At 39.2% G+C, this 19,376-nt stretch overlaps 1 protein-coding gene across 3 annotated transcripts in view; it reads right to left on the bottom strand.

Annotated features, from left to right (window-relative positions):
- Nucleotides 1-19,364, bottom strand: part of LRP12 (LDL receptor related protein 12) — a 49,566-nt gene extending 30,202 nt beyond the window's left edge. For 2 of the 3 annotated variants that reach the window (XM_057372444.1, XM_057372446.1), the window contains exon 1: nt 19,099-19,364. In XM_057372444.1, coding sequence (XP_057228427.1) covers nt 19,099-19,177 — 79 coding nt within the window. In that variant the 5' untranslated portion in view covers nt 19,178-19,364. Of the gene's footprint in view, nt 1-5,971; nt 6,006-19,098 lie in introns of those variants that run through there. The other variant, XM_057372445.1, reaches the window with a different exon arrangement.
- Nucleotides 19,365-19,376: the final 12 nt, after the last annotated feature.

Here is a 19,376-nt window from a genome sequence, read left to right as displayed (position 1 = left end):
AMAAAAAAAAAAAAAAACCCACAAAAAAAACCAGTTAAAGCTTCTCAGTTGTTTTAAAAGGCAGGGACAGAAAAGAACCTGACATTATTTTTTATTCTCACTCAAAAATTCCACAAACTATTTATAGACAGCTCTAATATACTTGGCAGCAAGCAGTGGAAATTGGAAATCAGGCAGAGACACTGGCTCAGCTTCAACAAGATTCCTGATTTTAAGCACATAAGTAGTTCTATTCATGTCGCACCCTACACTTCTGCCCAGCCAGGTATAAAGGAAGTTATGTGACTGACCACTGCCAGCAAGTTGTACACATTCTCAGGTGGTAATCTAACGCAGCATTTCACATTAGACAGAGTAGAAAAAAAAAGAGATTACTAAATCAAATTAAATAATTCAAACAATGAATACAGTCTCCTGAAATACAGCTAAATCTCAACTTTAAAAAAAATATTGAGGAAATCAGACGAAAAGGAAGCCAGCAGGAGAAGCAAGAGAGACTATACTGCCTATCCTTAAATGAGCTGCCTATCCATGCTTAAATGAGCTATGTSTGCTATAAGGCTTACAAGCCTATTCTTAACTGATTAGACCCTATCATTAATTTGAACCTATCAATTTTCCCTCCTATTTGGAAACTTCCACTGCTTTAAAAACTAGAAAAAAACCCTTTAAAAACTAGAAAAACCCTAAGCTTCTAGCTATTTTAAATAGCTATGTTTAAAATATTAAGACTCGATCATTTTAGAAAAGAACTGTTCAGACCATTTGTACATGTTCAACTGCAGAACTATTCTTTTCTGAAACCTCATTTCAGAATCKCAAACTACGTCACATTTGAGAAGTGCCAGACTAGGGGAAAATTTTGATGTGTGGGCTGCACAGTGCTTATACAGTGGAGGGAAGAGCAYTGCAGATTTGATTCATACTCTTTTACATGCTTTGTACTTCTACCTACTACTTTCTTTAAATTACTGTTGCAGTAAAAAGACTGGTTTTGTTTTTGCTGAATTATTTCTCATCTTAATTCTTCGTAAGTACAGGAACAAATATTAGCACACAACAGTCTACATAGAGCTGGTATAATATATTTTTAAATTTTAAAATAAAAAACMCTAACATCAACAAACAATCTGAAGATTTCATCACAAGTCAGATGGTAACAGCAGGGCTTCATCAGGCAATATATTCTTAAAACTTAATATGGCTGGCCATCCTCTTTTCCTCTCATAATTTGGGTCCAGGCCATCTTGAAAAAGTTCTAACAGAAGGAATTAAATCATTATTCATAAATAATAGCTATAACCATCATAAACCTATTATAAGCTTAAAGAAATTAAAATATAACCTGCTATTACTCCCTGAAACKCTACCAGGAACCTGCAAAACATCCAAGCTTCTGGTTCCAGATTACAGTATGACTCAGATTTAYATCTGATTTTTTTTTCCAAAAACGACTGAAATAGTGTAGGAGTACTTGATACCGGAGGGTGGGGGAGAATCACGAGGGTTTTTGAAAAGAAAGACGCTGCTCCTTTATTACTGAGCCTACATCTCATGTGCCAAAAAAAAAAAAAAAAAAAAGCTTAAGATACATCCAGACAATAATAGTTTCAAAATCCAGAAAGCTCATTCTGGATTCATAAAGTTACAAAATGTATTTATTTTAAGTCTTTATTCAGCAGAAGGGCTAAAATATCACAATCCAGACAGAGATCAAAGAGGGAATTTCATAGTTCTGACGGAAGCARAAGTAAGGGATTGAGAAATCAAATCATAATTTCCAGATCTGCTATATTCTTTTTGGAACATTGGCCTGAGCAAACCAGGAAATAATAGAGTCAGTGGTATACAGAACTTCAGTGCTACCTTTCTGAAGGTAACAACAATAAATTAGAATTAACTGCATCAYTTTCAACTGTATTCACTGTAGTGACATAAGGAACTTGAAAGCAAGCAGTTAACTGGGAAGGGTAGTGAAGCAACAGTATATTTACAGCACATTTTGCACATTTATCAAATATAAAAATCATAAAATCACTGCATATTTATTGCATCTAGGAAAAATATCTTCATTTGAGAGATAAAACTGTGTTTTCTTTCCTTGTTGCTACTTATTAYTAGAAATAAAACTTTGATTTTGACAACTTTTTATACTCTATTGCATTTTGCTTTCCTTCTGATAGAATTAAAAAGCACTGTAAAGTTCCCAAGAAAACTCGTTTCCTTTAATATACAAAAAAAGTTCACAGAAGCTACACACCTTGCGAAGACTTGTGCAGACTTGTTTATGCACAGTCTGGTAACTGGAATTTTTAGACCCCACGCACCTATTCACACTGAACTTRCACCAAATGTCACGCTGTCTGCCCAGCTACCTTCCAGTAACACAAGACATAGTCTCGGTCCCTTGTTAATGCTTCACTGAACKAATTAAAGTGTAGAAGTAACCTTGCATAGTGTAACCCTACACACGTTCATAAGGCTTGCAACAGAGGAAAAAGCATAGCCAAAGGAAGAGCTCCTAAGACAATCTACTTTCTTTTGCCTGTCCCTTCAACATCTGTGAAACAATGCTTTTTCTTAATCTCATGCAAACAACCTTCTACAAAATTAATTCCATTATTTATTATGASCCATTTGATCTAGTTACAGCACACAGACAGAAGTGGAGATGTCACCGAGTTCCAAAGGAACCACTGCCACATGAAGATGCTTCCATTCGCACTACTGAAAATACACTAATACACAGCTCTTACTATTGTCAGCTTGAAAATTTCTATAGGAAAGGCTATTAATTAGCTACACATATTTTCTAGACTTGCYTAAACTATTCTGTTTATTAAATACCCTCAGGACTTAGGAAGAATAAGAGATGAACTTGCTRTAACTTGCTGGTCATAGCATACTGCATTCCTCAAAATGCACTGTGAATCGCTACACATCAAGAAAGACAGACATTAATAGAAGACAGATTGCCTGCAAGACATGAAATTGATTTTACTCAGATTAGTAACTTCTTTAAATTAAGGAATCAGATCTTGAAATTGATGAAGTATACTCCTGATATTTACATGAATGAACATATACCTGCATGTGTACACCCAGCACTCAATGAAAGAATTCTGTGCATGGYAGCCTTGATATTTTCACATTCTTTTGTTCAAATAGATTTGGTTCATCTAGGCAAACAAATGATAAGGAAAATATCCAATAAAATTTATAATTCAGTAAAACTTATTTTCTCTCCAGAGTTTTATGAGAGATTCATTTTCTTTGAGAAAACTTCACTACAGCTACTRCATTGATTGAAGTCATTGATTCTAAACAAGAAACTTCAGAGAGCCCTATGGATGTTTTTAAAAAGTCTAGAAGCAGTCTATATGAACTTAYATAATTTAAAAACCAAGAGACAAATAAGTGCATGTTGCTAAGACCCAAATTGCCTCCCTCTCTTCGAAAAAGAGATCTTTTCTTTTTGATCCCCCTTCCCTTCCATGTTATCTGCTGTAAATCTTGTGATTCTTGTCCTGCAAGAATAATGCTGGTGCAGTACCTCACACATTAGCATGAGTACACCTGTTTTATTTCAAACACCATGGAGTATCACAGAAATAAATTATCAAAATAAATTTGTGATAAGTTTGGAGTCTTCTTTACTTGGCTCGTGAAACAGTAACTTTCTCATAGAAGAGCTATGTTAAATCAGTTTTAATACAGTAATTGTAAGATAAGAACAGTTAACATTACCACCTTTATATGCACTGGAAACAAGTGCACTTCTGACAGCCAGAATACTATCTCTCATATTGCACAGGACTTTAGGGTACTGCAGCCTCATGCCATGGGGGTTCCCAGCAGTTGGAAGAGATAAATGCAATCTTCTATTACCAGGGACTACAAATGTGAGTGTTGGAGTACYGTGATTCCACAACTGGCCAAATAAAGAAAAATAAAATCCTTTCCATAGAGCTRGATAAGCATTTTACCAGACAGACACTTTAGGCAGCTGCAACTCAGCAGAGTACAGCACAACCTCAARACAGCCATAGTACATGCAACATTGGTCAAAGACAACAGAACAAAGTCTGTCTCAAAACACTTAACTGTGTAATTTCCCTGCTATCAAACTAGATCCCTAAGACATACAAACTACCCCTGCAAAACTCTAAATGTGTTAAAGCAGACACACACGTAATCTGCTCTACAAATTCCAGTTTTGGCCTTATAAAAAGCAAGTATTTGTCAGAGAAACTAAAGGATCACAATTGCTTACAGATGCCATAGCTCACAAATGAAGGCTTGTTTGCATATGTCTGAGTCTGAAACACTTCATGCCTCAAACATTGATATAAAGTTTATTCATTATAACAAAACTGTATAAAGAAGCTACAACCAAAGAAGCCTCCCTGAAGATACCCGACTGGGACTTTGGACTGTAAATTAAACTGCTGAGATTAGATAAAGGGAAACATATTGTTCAGTCATCTCAGTCTGAGGGAAAGGAATGCACTCACAAGAGAGCCAAACCCATCAGGTGCACTGAGAATCAGTGAGTTTGGGGTGGGGGAGGCCACAGCCCACGGAAGCCAGGTTTACAYAGACTCCCCCAAAAGGTGGGAAGGGGGGGAAGGAGGAGGTTTTGGGTGCGTGGCGCAACCTCTGGTCAGAGGCAGTAAACACCCATCTTCCCTTACACAGACTGGCCAAACTGTGGGGCCCCCATCCATGGAGGCCGCATCCATGAGACATTCAGGTGAGAGGCAGCAAAGGGGGTGTTATATCAAAGAGCCCCACCCCTCCAAAGTGATGTCCAGATGCCTTGCACCACAGGACTGCACGCGATACAACAGATCCAGAGTCTGTTGCAAGAGACTGCACCCTCTCCCGGGGGACATGCTGGACATTGCCACCTGGCCTTAGTGTACATTAACCCATGGGATTCTATGCTTTTTGGGGGAACTTCACGAGCAGAAACACCAGCACAGAGGATCATCAGGACGCCAGTGTGATCCATGGAGTGATGGAGTGKTCGTATTCTCTTTATTCTGTCACTCTCTTTTCCCCCACCTCTTTTCCTACTTTCTCCCTTTCTCTCTTTTCCTCTCTCTCTCATATTTGCTATCAAATAAACCCCATACTATTGACGGGCATATGTTCTCATTTGCACCTTAATTTGGGCAGAGGTATTTCTAAGAACCTTTAATAATCGGATCATAACAGTATGACCCTAAATGCACTTTCTGTGCCTACTCTCAGTAGTCAGTAAGAAAAAGTGTCACATTTTATGGGTCACAAAATCCCARATTTTATCACATTACAGTAGCTCTAAGCATTCAAGAATCTTATTCTTTTATGTAACATGAAATTTGAACTACATCCAGCTTTCTTCTTAAATATGCACAGATATTCCTGTCTGACCGTCTGTCAACCACATCCGTGTAGTCCTGGGCAGCAAAACCATAAATTCTATCAAAGTGYTTTGAAAGGAATTGGAAACATCTATAAAATTGATGATACATGTTTATCTCATGGTCAAATTAACACAAATCTGGTGTCTCACTGCACTCTGAACCTTCATGTTTCAGATGTAATTTCACAGCAATTCAAAAGAGCAGACATTTACAGGAAGTTAGGTAGCTGAAATAGGTACATGTACAGRGGTGTGAAGTGGCCCACTCACTTCCCCTTAATGTTACCTACTTACTGAAAAAGGCCTATGGAGATAAATGGCAAAGAAATAAGCTTCCTCCTGTCACTGAAACACAGCCATAGTTGGAACCATACCATCTGCCTCAGCTTAAACATTGCCAGCATGAGGCTGCCCATTTCCAATATTCCTGTTCTCAGGCTCAACCACATGCCAATCCCACCAGCAGAACTAGGAAAGGAGGTTCAAAGAAACCTGCGCCCCCAGGATGTGCACCAAGGAAACATGAAGAGCTTCACACTGAAGTGCTCTGAAAAACCTTACCAAAGCACCAGCTCTCCATGAAGGTAAAAGCAGGTAGCCACGAGTGAACGTGTACACACACACACACACACATTCGCTATAGGACAGGCTTCCAGTGACAAAGACACAAACAGGAAGAGAGGCTCCAACATAGTAGGAGGAATGAACACCTTGAAGAAGAGAATGCCATCTAACAGGTATTTCCAAAATCCTTATCACAGTTTACCCTTACATTCATAGTTGTAATTATCTTCCAGTATGCTATCCCTAYACCTAGTACACCTCATCTCTTTGACACAAGCTCTTCTGATCTATGCTTTTCTTGATCAAAAAACATTCCTGTCTCTTGTTTGCACAAGTCATTAACTTTCTGAGAACCATTTTAAACCACTTTTTTCTTTCTGCACTCCTGCTTCCTAAAATAACTTATTAAATATATGGGATAATGTAAAAAAAAAAAAAAAAAATTGACTTTATGGAAATCCCTGACAAGAATCATTCTGATAAACACCACATGACTAAAGGTCAAGTTACATAATACTTGCTCCCTCCTTTGTCCATCCAGTTCACAACCTCATTTGCAAAAGCCACTTCATTTGTTTGATTTGAGCATATTCACTGTTACCCAGCAATGTAATCATCAATGAAGCTTCACTTCCTGTGGATCACTCAGTTGTGCATATCTGCACACTGCCCACAACTTCCAAACACACTGGACTATTCTTACATTTGGCAAAAGAGTAACAGTACCAAAAATCCAGTTAATAAAAATTTCAAGAAAAAACCCTTACATTTCTATTTGTATTCAGAAGTTTTATTGCAAATTTGTTACTAAGAGATTCCACACAGAATAGAGTAATCAATGATAAAAATTGTTCTACTTCTGCTTCCAATAAAACATATCTGGTCTGAAGCAGCTCTTTAAGGGGCAGCAGCAGATCATCACTAAACCTCTTAAAACACTCTGCATCCACTCACATAAACAATAGCTGAAATATACAATAGATTGTGTTTSTAATGAGCAGATGAGAGGAAAACAGTTGGTACTAACATCTGTAAAACCAGACAAGGATAGAAGCTGGAGTTTTAAATAAAGTAGAACAGTCACTGCTCTGAAAGTAGCCTATTTCAAGTTCCACAACAAAAACTCGGCAACTGGGTATTTCCCAGAAGGATGCTGTTTGCATTTAAATAATTTAGGACGACTCYCCATTCTCCATCTTCCCTCTGAGGGCCAGACTAATCTGCCTACACTGAGAATTGAGACTTCTCTGAAGAGGACTACAGATCAGTAAGKCACAGTTCTGCCGCCTCACATCCCTTTAATAAGCCTGTCTTTTCCCACACTGACTCTGCCCTAAACTATGCCAAAACCAAGACTGCCGACTTCACTCACACAGAATCAGTATAGCACCAGAAATGTGGGGTAACAAACTCTATGCGCTTATTTTCTGTGCTTCAGCTTCTAACTTGCTCAACTATACATTACAAGAGTACTGTCAGAGTAAGTCTATCTTAATAATTAAACCTCAAATAAAAAGAGCTTTTAGGAGACCATACAAAGAATATTTTTAAATAAAAATATTTACTTTAGGTTTGCTTCCAACCATATCACATGATGGAGCACAGTAAATTCAGATGCAAGTTAAGTTTATAATATGCTTTTGAAATAAGCTTATTTTTAAGAAGAAAGCCCAGTCCCACCAGGTCACCACTTGGCACATATGTGTTTTTGATAAAGAGAGATCACACATGAAGTAACAGTCAACTTGGGAAAGAAACAACAGCCATTTTTGAGGTCAWTCAGATTCAACCTGGGTATGACTGGAAAAAAAGTGGTTTTTGAAGAAAGGGATAAAGAATATGTTGTAGAAAGAGCTAAGTAAAAAAAATACTATTTTCTTATGTTAATACCATTCACCACACTTTATAGGCAGCTGTATTCTTTTGGATGTAGCTTCTTCTCAATGCACATGAAAAGCATTGTTACACTTACACATTGATGAAAGCAGATTACTTCCCTTACAGTTCCTTAGTAGTAACTCTGTCTATTGACTAATAATAGTAAGTCACAGTTTAAGGRCATTGGCTTTGCTTTGTGCTGGCTATTTGTGAAACAAAGAGAGTATCTGTAGAAAAGGTTCAGTTCTGGGAGAGATGCATAAAGGAAATTTGGAATATTTCATGGTACCAGAGCTTTCCATTCCTCATCTTTTATTGATGGTAGATACACACATAACTAACTTTCCAAAATTCAAAATTAGGGAGAACTTTCAATTTGATACAGATTACAAAACCAAAGAGCAAGGGTTATTTGTGATAAAGCAGATATTGTGAAGACAGCACACTTGCAGATTCTTACACTGTTTATACTTTACAYTGATGGTTATTCATTTGACTATCATTTTGGATCATCTGTAGAAGTACTCAGAGGCTCAGCATTGACATTACATGGCAACTTTCAAATGGATTCTGCCATTATCAGTGTTAGGACAYCAAGACAATGTGGTTTCTCAAGAGATTTGTGTATTCACTCAAAGTATTTTAGCTGGTCCAGTCCTCAGAAGGTACCTGGTTAGGCTTGCTGTGGCTAAAGGCAACYGTACAGATGGTCCTTCTGTCGGCCTTTGCCCTCGCAAAGCAAAAAGCAAACAAAACTGTACAGGTGTAGCAAATGAGTGCTTTGGGTTTTTTTAAATAGTCATGGATCATGCTATAACAGGTGATCCTCTATACTGCTTCTAAAAGGTTCTAAAGCTCTAATAGCTATGGTTTTCCTTTTTAGGGAATGTAGCTAGAAGAGGAAAACAGGTAAATTAGGCTTCAATGCATTAATTCAGCTGTAAAATAAAGGGTAAAAAATCCTTTCATTTTACATACATTTCACTCTATTAAAAGCAAACCTGATAACAAAATTCAGCACTTGCTCCTACATCCTTTTTAAAGGAGGCACTGAATTTTTAAATAGCAAAAAAATGTGACACAGCATGGTGACAAGTACAAGATCAATGTCAGACAATGCTTACATGTTCAAATTCCTATTTATCTGCCTTTATATAATGAACTATATTGCTAATTTAAGTACACATCCTTCCTGTTTAAGAGCAGATTTCCAGATATAGGGAGAAAAGCACACCCAGGACAATGGAACCCCAGCTTCAAAACAAACTCTGATGACCTGTCTAAATAAATTATCATCAAAACCCATAAAAATACATCAACATACACACTATTTCAGTACAGGCATGAAGGTGTTGCTTAGTAAGAATCTAAAACCATGATCCTTATGTTCATAGCAGTAATTTATACACCATATTCAACAATTCAAGCTTTAAGCTAGTTCAGGCCTCCTTCCCATCACAGTAACTCATTTCCCTCGAAAAAAAATTGTTTGATGTGATCATTTTAGTTGAGCAACACATATRCCTGAGAAACTATGCATGTTTATTTCAAATTAGGTGCTTTGAGCATTTTATTGGCTTGCAAAGGCATAGTATGGGCAGTAAGCAAGATCTCAGAAAAAAAAAAAATTGAAATTCAGCTTTATTTTAATCATTAACAATTTCTGAAAGCTTTTGCATTTTATGCTGAAATCCTTCATGACCAACACTTTAAATTGCTATCTCAGACTTCAGATCCACCTCCTTTGTAAAGCCACAAAACACAGTTTCAGAAAACTGGAGAAAGAAAGTCAAACACAGACCTATTCACTGAATTCTCACATACATATTCCTGGCTTCCAGGCTTTTACTTAACATTTTAAGACTGATATATCCACGACTGAATATTTCAAGACATTCATTAAAAAAGTCACTATCAAACACTATTAGAACTTTCTGTTAGTTAGGAGTGTGGGGTGTCAACCTCTCAGCCATGACCTTAACTTTACTCTCTGGGCAGAACTGACTTGAAGTGAGTGGTTCCRCAGGGATGCAGGATCCACCTGCAGCCCTTGGAGGAGATCAACACTGGAGCAAGTGGATGTTGAGAGAAGGCTGCGATGCCAGGGCAGGCCCATGCTGGAGCAGGCATCTGCACACCCATGGAGGGAGAAGTGCACACTCAAGCAGGTTTCCTGCTGTTACTTCTCACCCTCTAGGGAATCCAGATTGGASCAGGCTCCTTCTTTAAGGACTGCACCCTAAGGAAGAATGGTCCATGATGCAGCCGCTCACAGAGAACTGCTGCCCTTGGGAAAGACTCACACTGGAGAAGTTCATGGAGAACTGTCTCCCATGGAAGGGACCTCACACTGGAGCAGGGGAATGACTCCTCTCCCTGAGCAGCAGCAGGAATGAAGTGTAATGAACTGACCTAACCCCCATTCCCTGTCTCCCTGTGCCACTGGTGGGGAGGAGGTAGAGCTGAGAAAGAGGGAATGGTGGGGGATGTTGTTTTATGTTCTGTTTTTACCTCTGACTTTCCTGCTCTGATTTTGTTAAATTCAAAATATCTCTAATTCAAGTCTGTTTTGCCTAGGACAGTATTTGGTGAGTGATCTCTCTCAAGGACCTTATCTAAGCCCATGAGCCCTTTGATATACTTTCCCTCCCCTGCCCAGTTGCAGAAAGGAGTGAAAGAGCAGCTTTGGCAGGTGCCTGGCATTCAGTCAGGGTCAGCCCACCACAAGCTTTGCAATTCCAACTGACAGTGGGGAAAGGCAAGAGGATAAAGGTATAGTTCTTCTCCCAAGCCTTATTCATCTACAGGGTAAAGGCAAAAGGCCTCTGTACAGTCCCACATTTCCACAACGGATGAAGAAAACCAGAAAGCTAGTGTTGTGGACTCAAAAAGAGGATAGTAACATTATCACTCAGTTGTGGTATACTKGATTGTCATTTACATGAGAGCTGTGATACCATTGAGGCTTTGTTACAGTGTGCATAGACAACAGACACAACAGATAACTTGAAATCTGGAACTGAAGCGAGAGAAACTAGATGGCATCTAGTCAACAGCCAATGCAAACAGCATTAGCTGTTTTAGGAGGTAGATCATCAGTAACCGGACTCTATAAACATGCAGCTCCCAAGCACATCCTGCAGTAAAGCTGCTGGGGTGCAGAAATGCCAAATGACAGTATCAGCGAGAAAAGGGATCATAAAAAAGGATGTTTAAAAACATGAATTACAAAATGTTCAAAGATCTCTRTTTGTTTATTCACTTATTTTCTGAAGTACAGGTCAAATACAAGAATCTAATGCTCCTGTAGCATCCCTCTGCCTGGGAATACTTGGAAGGCCAGAGAGCAAGACAATTTCCAAGCTCCTGCATTCAAACCCCTTTTCTTGCTTGCCCGTAAGAGTAACCTCTTAGACTGATTAGATGCTCGCTCAGCCATCACAACACCCTCAAAAGCCCGGTTCCCTTCCTCCCTTCTACTTACACAACTTCTTAAAAAACAGCTGCTCTTGTGGACATCATGACCTCCTATTCCACTCAGAAGAGTTCTGCCACCCTCAGCTGTGAACGTGCCTTAACAAGACRTYCCAATCTTTCCGTCCCTTGCGATCCCAGCTCTCCAATCTTCATGAACCTCTCCAACCACGGACACGAGCTGAACTTTAGCCATGGAACTGGCTGCTCGTTCAGTACCTTTAGAACAAAAGATGACAAATGGGGGGTGCCCTGACAAAGGAAGCCATTTCTACTGATTACATAATCACCCAAATCCATCCCAGTCAATGCATCCAGTTGTAAGATGCTGTGATCAAATCATGTGTCTGATGTCACTCATCTTCCTGATTTAACTGTAGGTATGTCTCTAAGATTATTTAAACTGATGTTTAGATCATGGAAAGGACATTTTTTCCCATACTTTAGAATAATTACAAATTGGAAAAAAAGAAATATGTATTTTCTCAACTCCAGTTATAAATATTCCATTTGGTRTAAACACACATTTTGAGCTAAATTGCTGTAGACTCTCCTTGAGTACWTCTTTAGAAGAGAGCAAATGGAAAAATGTAATTCTTCAGTAATACGAAGAGCAGACTGCAGTAAACARTATCACAAATAAGAAAGCACATTAATTAAAACTCTAGAATCAATCTCTCTTTGAAAATGACTCTGTTGAACTCTGTGTGCAGGTAATAAAGAAAGGGAAGGTTAAAGTCTCCACTTAAAACTATGTGATAAGAGAAGCACACATTTATATACGGTTTTGTTTACTGCATGTGATGTATTAATTATCTCAGTCCCAGTTACTACAACATCCCAACTGAAGCTTTTAACTGTGATATGCAACATATAATTTCATAGAAGGAAAACACCCTACCAGGGTATACTAATTCACTGGATTACAATACACTTTGTGAGGCACAGGAAAATAGGCATTCAGCAAAGCCTTATGAAAATTAATATACAGCCAAAATCCAGAAGTCAGAGCATATGAATATAAGTGTGTGCCTTCCCACTACCAGGCACATCAAACAAGACTTCATTTTGCTGTTCTAAACTGCTTATCTTCAGTTATTGAAGAGTTCTTTCTAAAGGAGCAGCTCCTTAAATGACTAGGATCATTAATTTTTTAAGAGACAACACTGACTAGAACAATATTTCTAGTAACACTAGATATAAGTTAGAGGAAAATCTTATTTTTTTTTCCACAAAAGAACCATTCTCATCRTTCTGTACTTTCAGAGGGACTTCTGTATCTCCCAATAGGTGCATACAAAGCTGGAATAATAAAACCAAGTTACAAGACCCTCTARCAGAGTAATTTTTTCTTATGTTTTAAATATAAGCAACTTCATTACAGACTTCCACCACAYGCCGAAATGTGCTCATACTGCTTATTAGAAGATCAGTCTACTGTTTTATGGCTACCACTGACTTTGAATGTCTGCTGTAGTCACCCACGGACAGTCCCAGGGGCTTCCACTTAGAAGAGGAAACGCCTCCAAGGTTAAGCGAAGGGTAGTCATGAATTACACACAATCAGATGGGTGAAGCATGCAGTTCACATGCCAACATACACTTCCAAGTACTTTCCACTCAAGAGAAACACAACTTCAGTTCACATTCATTGCTTTGACAAATTTATAAAGTGTGAGCAAGTTCAGATTTCTAGTACAACAAAGAATTCCACAGCCAACTAAACATATCTGGGAAGGTACTGTAAGTATTAAAATTYACAAGATGCTTAACTGAGACACCATCTTATGACAACTCAAGGTACTAAACCAACTGTTCAGTACTCCCCCCTCTCAAAATATGCTCTACTTGCAAGGTTTCCTAATTTTGGGGAGGCTCTTATTTTTGCTTGTTAACTTCCTGACTAGTTCCAGGAATTTGCTCTTCACAAAATAGCTGAGAGATATATAGAAATTTCCTCACAACCTAAAATTCAGCGTCAAATACAATAGCAGGAAAAAAAAGTCTAGTACATAGCTACTAAATATACTCGCCTTCATAAGAAGACACCACCAACATGGTAACAATGTACCAGAAGTTATAGAATACTTAAATTTAAAGCATCTGTTCAGAGAAACAAGTTTGAACCACAATTTAGATCAGGGCTTWTGAAGCATTTGCACTGATCTGTCAATTATGCTAAATTTAGTAGTTTTAACTTAGATACTCACAAGAATCAATACTATCTATTTCAAAGCAACTGTAAAGCTTTGCATAATGAAGCATCAGTGAAGTAACAACTGCAGCAAAAAATCAAGTGCAGGAAGCAAAAAGGAATGTAGTCAGAACAACACAATTCTTCAGAGTATGGTATCAAACAGCCTGCTATAACCACTTTGAGCATTTATTTCTACTGAGGGGATAAACACAGGAACTCAAATCAACAACCAAATTTTACAGTATTCAGTGTACTGGTACCCAGTGTTTTCTTGTAAATAACGGAGGCTCAGTTTTGCCGACCAACAGACACCTCAAGTAATAACTGGTACTGCAAAAACGTTAACAGCAAGTAATTCTAAAACACATCCAAGCTAAAAAGATCCCAGGCTGTCAACAAATCACACTCTCTCAATTACTGCCTAGCTAGATATCTCAGCTGTTTCAGTATTTTAATATAATCATTAACTATGTGAGACAGTATAAATGGAGCACTAAAGCTAGAAAATGCAGAGACATCTAAGAAAGCAAAACCACAGTATTTACACAGTACAAACAGTACTCATGAATTTTTAAAAAACCTGTAAGGGTATTAGTGAATTATACTTAAGTGTGGAAATAGTGTCTACACCTTGGCAAACCTGAGGCATATGGTAAAAGGTACATAATGTGTGAAGGAATGTATTTAACATATCAAAGACATGAAATTTAAAAATTTGAGRTTCGTTAGTGAACCACAAGATTGATCATAATTCCAAGTTTTAGCCAGACCAAGTACAAAACAATAAATATTTAGGGCTTAGTTRAAAAGAATACCMATACAGTTGACATCTATTTGATACTAAAACAGGAGTGATTAAAGRAATCAAACAGATTCATCTGTAGGGTCTTTCCAATACTAATGCAGTAGYGCGCTTCCTCTCCTGGCAATGACAACAACAGATGAAAAAGCCATGCTAATTATGTGCTTTGCTCTGATGACAGGAATGGAGTCAGATGGTTTCTGTCATGATTCTGATTACAAGAACACCTCTGCTCTTCCTCTGGATGACAGCATTCTCATTCAATGCATAATAACAATCACACCAACTACCTTAGATTCAATTTTCAAACTCTTTTTGCTATGAGATTGTTTAGGTTATGGGTTTCTTTTCTTCTCCCCTGGTATGAATGYTGCTTTAAATACTGATCTCACAGACTTTTGACTACAGATGCAATATTGGCTCTGAATGTCAGTTGAACATGTACATGCTTGGACAAACTGACATATGATCAACTTATTAGACAATATAACTTTCCATGGTGTTAAAATTCAGACTTAAAGAACTTAAAGGGCTGCAAAACTGTTCCAATAAATTAAATGCAATGGTTTTGCCAATAATACAATTTACAGCTTAGCAAAATAGATCTGTTCAATAGATCACAAAAGTGTCAGTAAAGACTGACATTCAAGAGTTTAMGATACAGTAATTTATTACGCCAAGCCATTCCTTTAGGACAGTCTGTTCTGGCTTTAGAGTTCAGCTTCTTTAGAAAATTGAATAAACTGGCTGGCAGACTATTTGCTTACATGATTCAGGCTATTATTTCAAACAAGGTGAATGAACCCAAAGAAGTATTTATTCTTCTTCATCTCATACCATCATTAAAATACTGACAAGCAAGTAAAATTTGGGTCCTGATCAGTGAACTTTTATGACAATTTTACTTGTCATCCCTTAAAACCAAATGAAGAATGAGCTATATATACAGTCTTGCTATAATYTCATCTGTACCACAGAAACCTGGAATGGTTCTAATCCAAAACTAGATGTTTTAAAGCTTATATAAGTATGCTATGTTTTTCTTTAAGAGAACAAAATAATGTCAGTAGCATTGCGGTCTCTGTAGTCTAACATACAACACTGTTTCAATCACAGTTCAGGGAATAAACATTTTCTGATCTCCATTAATGTTTCCCTGTCATTAGTGCTTCCAAGGGTATTCACTAAACCCAAAATCAACCTGGAGATAAGGATAACTAAGACTGACATCTTTTGCCACCATTTCTAGCTTGGAACTCTTAGTGCCCCTGTCCTACTACTGTAAATATTTTGATTTGACACACATTTATATCTGGTGAAGTCAGAAGCAGGGAGATTCACCCACTGTGCCACTGCACTGACTGCTACCAACTGTACAGAACTTTATAGACATTTCTTATAGTCTTCTGCTCAGTGGGACATTCAAATTAATATAGCTGGGTGACAAGTAGAGTTAAGACTATAAAAAGTTTGAATTTCCAGAAATCTGAAGAAGCCAAACACCCAAGCTTCCAGACTCCATTCCAAAGGAAGGTATGTCCTAGTTTCTGCATTCTGTCACCTCAGAGACTTCTCATAACTGAGCCTCTGCTCTGAACACCAATCCCTCACAAACTGGTCCTGAAAATGCTGCATCACAGTACCAGTAAGATATGAACCATCATCCTGCAAAGGGTTAAATAAAAATTAAACAAAATAGTAACATTAGAAATTCAGTTCTTTAACCTCAGCTCATGCAAAATCAGCATCCTTAAAGGTATTTTAAACATATCTAGATGTGTCATTTAGGGACATGGTTTAATGATGGACTTGGCAGAGCTGGATTTGTGGTTGGACTCTTATGATATTGAAGGTCTTTTCTAACATACATGATTCTATGAGTCCAAGACTTACTTAATTCTCAGTTGATCAATCATGGAACTTTGGTCTGAAAAATACTGCTTTTAAGAAAAGGACAGATTCCTCAAACAACATTTTTTTCTCCTAAAAAATGACTTTGCACATGGTTCTGTTTTAAACTCCGATAATTGTTATGGCCTTTGAGATAAACAGAAATGTCTTAATGTTTCCCCCAAGCAAAAGCTAAGACAGGATTATATAAAGACACATACAACCAATTATTTCTTGGATATAAAACTCTCAAGCCAACAGGAAGGCCGGAAATACAAACCAAAAAATACCATTGCCCAACGCCCTACCAAGCTGTAATTCTTGTTAGTCGGTGCTATTCCAATATTTCACYCATCAGTATTCCTCCTTCTCAAATTTTTATAATTATAGTTATCATCAGAAGGAAGGCTTGAAAAATTCACTAACTACAGGGAAACAGAGAAACATTCTCTGGAGAGCTCAATGCCCACATAACAACCTTGGTGAATTTAGTATTTTAATTAGCAGAAAATTCTAGATATTTTAGCTGTGCAACCGCATAATGGAAGGCAACCAAAGTGATGAACCACTGCTTTTCCAAGCATGCATTTACCTTGGATACTGCCTACTGCATTCAAAGTCTTAACATAATGATGTCTGCAAGGCTCTGCTCAGGATCAACACTACAGTCCGAGCTATGCTGACAGCAGTGTCTTGATCAAATTCATGTCAATATTGAATTAGCTTARTTTGGAAGAGCTAAAAGCAGTTGTACACGAAAGTAAAATGCTTTAATAGGGCATAGTTCCCAGCATCACTTCCGTTTCCCAAAAGAAATAAATGGGAGAAATCAAAAAGAAAGCTAGGAAAAGGGCTATGTTATACATAGTAAATGCTCACTTTCATTTTGGATACTACTGCCTGGTGAGGAGAAAGTTCCTTTACTTTGAGCAGTGAAACTGGTCAGAACATCAGACATTTGTATCAAAAACTGTTAGGAGAAACACTAATCCCTCATGAAGATGAAGTGGCACAGCATGCTGATCAAAATCAGAAGCAGCTTCTCCTTCCTGGCAGTGGCAGTAAYGGATGATGATGTGTTTCTCAGCAAGGCAGAAGAAACTTAGGAAGCCTTCTTGGCTGAACTTTCAAAAGTCTTGATTAAAGGTCTATGAAAAGTGTWATTCAGAAAGAATTTTATTTGGTTGTTTTTTCTCTAACTAAAGATTATGTTTGTGATTTAAACTTTTGTAAGGGAAATGSTGACCATCACACCTAAGTTTCAGTTGCACAATTCCAAACATTTTACTTAGGTCAGGCCRATGAGGAATATCCCAATTATAATTTTGACTTTTAATTTCAACTCTGTGATGAGTATAACAAAACCAGCAGACTTTGTTAAACAACTTTTTCACAGAAATTAAATTTCTCAAGTACATTAAGTATGTAAACACAAGAGCARCTTAATACATCCAAACCTGAGATTTTTGTTACCACTTCCTGCTCCACCATTAGCTAACTTCTTTTCAGTTGTGCTTGTAGTTTACCTTCTGACATGAAACTCTTTTGCTTGATTTCGTATACATTTAAAAGACTGGTCAGTACGGTACTTTGTTTATGCAAATATGCCTGCTCAAAAATTAAACTTTGTCAACTATTTAGTTACAAGTACCTGCATAGTTATAGCTCTGCTGGAAGAAGCCTTCCGTATTTTTCTACTCATGTAAATATAAAATGGGAAATGCTCCTACAAATTTACATAGTACATATACACTTAAGAGTCTGGACTGACTGTTGCAGCACAGGCATGTGACAGACAAAGCACTTTACACTGACAAATCTGAAATATTTTGATGTTCCAGACTCAAGCTTTCTTTTCTTAACAGTGAAAGAGATGGCAATTTCATAGGTTCAATCAYGTGTTTAGAGTAAAAATATCTTTTTTAGAAACCGTTGAAGCGGGGCCCCTGTTGCTGTCCTCCTCAGGGCAAGGCACATGTCCAGCTCTGTGCCAAAGGCTGCTTCTCCTGTTTGAGGCCCATGGACACAACCTACGCTCGACTTCATAAAATAAACACAACTCCCTGAGAAAACATGAGACGACTCTCTTTGTCAAGTATCTGTGTTATGATCTGTCATGTCTTACTGGGCCACCAACCTCAGTGCATTTACACGAATATTTTTCATTAGCAGTTCTGTTTGAAGAKGGGCTTACACCCAGGCATAAAATCCTACTGGGGTATGAACTACAAGATAAGSTAAGCAGAAGCAAAGGTCCCCGGAAGGGCTTCCAGGCCTGTGCTGATGTGTCACCAACTCATCACCAGCTCCAGCCCCCGACCCCACGGCCAAGGGGGCCGCCGTGCCCCCGACACTAGGCCTCGTTCGTCCTGGCCGGACGTGGAACATCTCCCAARCATCCATCCCTATTATCCACAGGCAGCGATTACTCGTGACTCAGAGGATTTGGGGCTGGCTTGTTTGTGCGGCCCCGCGCCAACTCCGGAGTTCCCGGCAACGCACATCTGCGGGAGAGCAAGCCGAGGGCAGCTGGGCCAAATCCCACAATACCGGCCCCAGTTTTAAGGGCTTCCCTGAGGAGATTTCTGTACACCCGCACGAATAATAAATAATTAAAGAAATTAACAACACACACAAAAAAACCCCAACACAAACAAAAACCCCGGTTAGAGTTCTGGAGCAGTCGAGCTCGAAGGAGACGGGGCTGGGGGCGGAGAAAGGGAAGTACGGGGACACCAGCCGGGCCTGGCGGCGGTCCTGGGAGGCTCCAGGGACCCCGCCGAGGCCGGCCGGGAGAAAGGCCGCTTTGTTCCCCCTCCCCCGCGGCCGCCTCCCGGCCCGCGAGACGGAGGCGGACGGGCGGCGTCACTGCCCGGTACCTACCGCAGCAGGAGACGACGAGGAGCAGGAGCTGCGCTGACCTCCAAGCCGGGGAGCCCTCTGCGCTCCCCCAAGGGGCCATAACACCCGCCCGCGGGGAGGCGGCGCGGAGCCGGATCTGCCACCGCCGCACCCCGACACGGAGCCGGAGCTGCCCGCCGCCGCAGGAGGGACCGGCGGCGCCTGGCCCTCTCGCCCGCCGGAGCCGCCGCCTCGGGGAGCGCTAGCGGCCCGCACGCCTCGGCCGCCCGCTCGCCCGCCGAGCCATGAGCCGCCACCGC

This window comes from Malurus melanocephalus, unplaced genomic scaffold (assembly GCF_030028575.1).
Source record: "Malurus melanocephalus ecotype Western Australia unplaced genomic scaffold, MMel_1.1 scaffold_171, whole genome shotgun sequence".
NCBI classification, from domain to species: Eukaryota; Metazoa; Chordata; class Aves; order Passeriformes; family Maluridae; genus Malurus; species Malurus melanocephalus.
This window is presented reverse-complemented; position numbering and strand designations above follow the sequence as displayed.